Genomic DNA, 3,516 nt, shown 5'->3' with positions numbered 1-3,516 from the left:
ATAGACAAGGTTGTTGCAGTTTGAACAACGGTGCTCCACGTCTTTACAGGAGTCTACACAGAAGGGGATCAGACAGCACGGCCAGCACCTGTACAGACAGACACATAAGGATTCAGGTTTAGTCACAACTATAGATACAGTATATAGTAGGTCTAAAGTAATGCATGAATGTTGTGTATGGTAGGTTGCAGTAGCTAGCTTAGCATTGTGCAGGCATTTCCTCGTTCACTGACACATGGTGCCACCCACACCAAACATGATTGGGCTTGTTGTAAGTAGCCTATCACATTCTGCGTAGGTTGGCCAAGGCTTCAATAGCTTCAACGTTTTGGGCAGAATTCAATGACAAACATCCCTATTGTCCCAAACACATGAATAATTCTCTCTTTTACGATTGGCACTGGTGAATTTGTGCTGCCTGGTCTCTCGGAGAAGCAATTTTTTACTTGCTCACTTTGATACGAATCCTAACGTGAGATACATTTACACTTACATCAGAATGTCAGTGCTATGGAGGAAGTGAACTAAACTAGGTATTTTCTTACCCAATGACACCCAATGAGCCACAGATGAGCCAGGTCAGCAGGCCATTGTTGGCCTCTGTCTTGGTGATACCACTCTGCTGGCAGTGGGGACACGTGGTCATCCCTGGTATGTCCCTCAGATTAGAGGAGTCCCTCATCACCACCACCTGGGTCACTGAGGCACACACAAGACACTCCATATGAAAGACTTCTACCCTCTGACACCTTCCGTCAGACCATTGTTCTTAAGGGGTCATTAATGTGTCACTGTGTGTTATGATGGAAACTGTGTGTTGGAACAGTCTGAAAACGGCTTGCTTTTATCAACTATAGTCCGATTAAGTCCTGATCGACTTCCTGTAAATACAGACTCGTGTTGTACAATGTTGCTAGGGATAACAGACACAAGTGAATGCTGACCCCTGGTGGTGTAACGCTTGTAACCCTCCAATAAATTATTATTATTAGCTTTTTATCTAGCCATGTCTACCTCCACACACATGCAAGACATGTCTACATACAAACACATGCAAAAATACTCATGCTAACAGGCAATCACACACACACACACACACACACACACACACACACACACACACACACACCCACACACACACACACACACACACACACACACACACACACACACACACACACACACACACACACACACACACACACACACACACACAATGTGTGCACATTACATACAACATGTATCTATCTACTCAACACAAAACAACATGAACATATTCTGTAACTAAGCTATTCTGCTATTCTGTGTCTACATTATACCCCCCCCCCACACACACACACACACACACACACACACTAATAGAATTAAAAATTAAACATTATGTGTGCACATTACATACAACATGTATCTATCTACTCAACACAGAACAACATGAACATATTCTGTAGCTAAGCTATTCTGCTTTTCTGTCTCTACATTACACACACACACACACACACACACACACACACACACACACACACAGACTAATAAAATAAAAAATTAAAATGTATGCGTGCACATTACATACAACATGTATCTATCTACTTTACACAAAACAACATGAACATATTCTGTAGCTAAGCTATTCTGCTATTCTGTGTTTACATTATACACACACACACACAAACACACACACACACACACACACACACACACACACACACACACACACACACACACGCAAAATGCAGTTCCACTTCCCTATACCCACGCTCCGGGAATAGGAACCGACAACTTTCAATTTCTAAAGGCTACAGTATTATTTGCTCAAATGTTCTTGACATTTGTTTGAATTGTTGCCCACCAGGAAGCGCATTTTAGAGTGCCTCTAAATCAGATCACCATTGACCGGCTGGCTTCCATGGCACCACACAATAGAATCACTGTGCATGTCTGAAGGAGTGGAAGGGGGGGGGGGGGGAGGCGGGGGTGCCACACCCATATTTTTGAATGCAGACCAATAATCTTGTATGGCCGCATGTTTCTAACATCCAGTTGACATCCAGTTGACTCTTTGCCCTATCTTTCTATCACTGAGTAGCTATAGCTACAGGGGTTTACAGTGACTGACACACTGTCAATACAAAGCTAACTCATTTACTATAACTCTTTTTAGCTATTTGGCGTTGTCTCTGTGTTTTCGGTTTTTGTCTGTCTGACTGTCTTTCTGTACATTTGTAAAGTGTCCTTGGGCCCCTTGAAAGGCGCTATATAAATGTAAGATATTAGGAAGGTTGTGCCCCCGTGTGGGAACTGAGTGTTCTCTCATGAGAGACAAGAATGCCACCCATGCTCTGTGGGCCGCTGGACAGCGATTGCGTCAGTAGAATTGTATTGACATATTTCCAGTACAGTTTGTGTGTGTGTGTGTGTGTGTGTGTGTGTGTGTGTGTGTGTGTGTACGCGCGCGTGTGTGTGTTTGTGTGTCTGCGCAGCTGGGGATATGCTCACACACATTCCATGTTTGCATATTTTATGTGTGTGCGGGAGTTTCGCAATGCCTTACCAATTGGCACAGGTGCAGCAGGTCCAGTGGGAGGAGGGTACCCACCGGGGCTGGGACCTTCAGGACGAGAGAGAACATTCTATACCACAACGTCATACAACACAGTAGTGAGAGCCAAAAGGCATGTGGGGTAGTATGGTGTTGTTCATCCTATATGTACAGTACACCTCTCCAGATAACCTGGGGTGAATAACTTGTTCAAACTCCATCGATGTGATGGTCAAGACAGCTGGAATGTTCTTTTTTCCTGTTTGTTCTCTTTTTTTTCCTGCTTTTCCATGGCCTTTCCTCTCCTTTCCTCTCCCTCCCTCGTATACAGTACTAGCTGAAAGGAGAGTGTAAATGACCAATCACCCACCTCCTTGATGGTAGGGCCCAGGCTGGAACCCTGGTTGTGGGGGTGGTCCGGAGGCATCAGGGAAGCCTGGCTGGGGATATAACCCAGGCTGGGGGGATGTGGCCATCCCCCCATAGTTTCCTGGGGGCCCTGGGTAGGGTGGTGCCATTTCACCTTTCTCCATCTCAAAAGATCTCTACCTGCAATAAGGAAACATTGGACAACATTGGATACCATTGGCATATGCTGATTCATGTTCATGTTAAGCGTTATACAGTACAAACGGTGATTGGCAACTGCTTGAACAATATGACTTTTAGAATCCATTAGCTTGTTGATTGCCCAGTTTTGCCTCACCCACTTCTCTTTGCTTTGTCCTCTCCCTGCTAAAGCTCTTTTTGGCCATGCTACCTATTGACGTAAGTGAAACCAAAGCAGAGTGAATTAACTTCCCTTTAAACAACACAAAAGTGGTTGCCTTGGGGATAGTTCAAAAAAGGGAAAGTGATCTTCAAACAATCCAACATGTTTACTTTACAGTACGTTGCGCAAGCAAGAGTAATCTGTGATTGACCCGCCTCTGAAGCGAAAGGGATACAAATATTTTCCCTCTTTTGCAACGGTTCTCTTC

The 3,516-nt window shown here is 44.4% G+C and overlaps 1 protein-coding gene across 1 annotated transcript in view; it reads right to left on the bottom strand.

Moving 5' to 3' along the window:
* The window catches only part of LOC308151991 (lipopolysaccharide-induced tumor necrosis factor-alpha factor homolog), a 3,583-nt gene extending 503 nt beyond the window's left edge, over positions 1-3,080 (bottom strand). The window contains exons 1-4 of the mRNA XM_080524895.1: positions 2,907-3,080; positions 2,549-2,605; positions 546-699; positions 1-88 (exon numbers count right to left, since the gene is read on the bottom strand). The exon at positions 1-88 is cut by the window's left edge and continues 503 nt beyond it. Of these exons, the coding sequence (XP_080381021.1) occupies positions 1-88; positions 546-699; positions 2,549-2,605; positions 2,907-3,069 (462 nt within the window). The 5' untranslated portion in view covers positions 3,070-3,080. The remainder of the gene's footprint in view (positions 89-545; positions 700-2,548; positions 2,606-2,906) is intronic.
* Between the last annotated feature and the right edge of the window lie 436 nt (positions 3,081-3,516).

This window comes from Nansenia antarctica, assembly GCF_963989245.1.
Source record: "Nansenia antarctica genome assembly, chromosome: 2".
Taxonomy (NCBI): domain Eukaryota; kingdom Metazoa; phylum Chordata; class Actinopteri; order Argentiniformes; family Microstomatidae; genus Nansenia; species Nansenia antarctica.
This window is presented reverse-complemented; position numbering and strand designations above follow the sequence as displayed.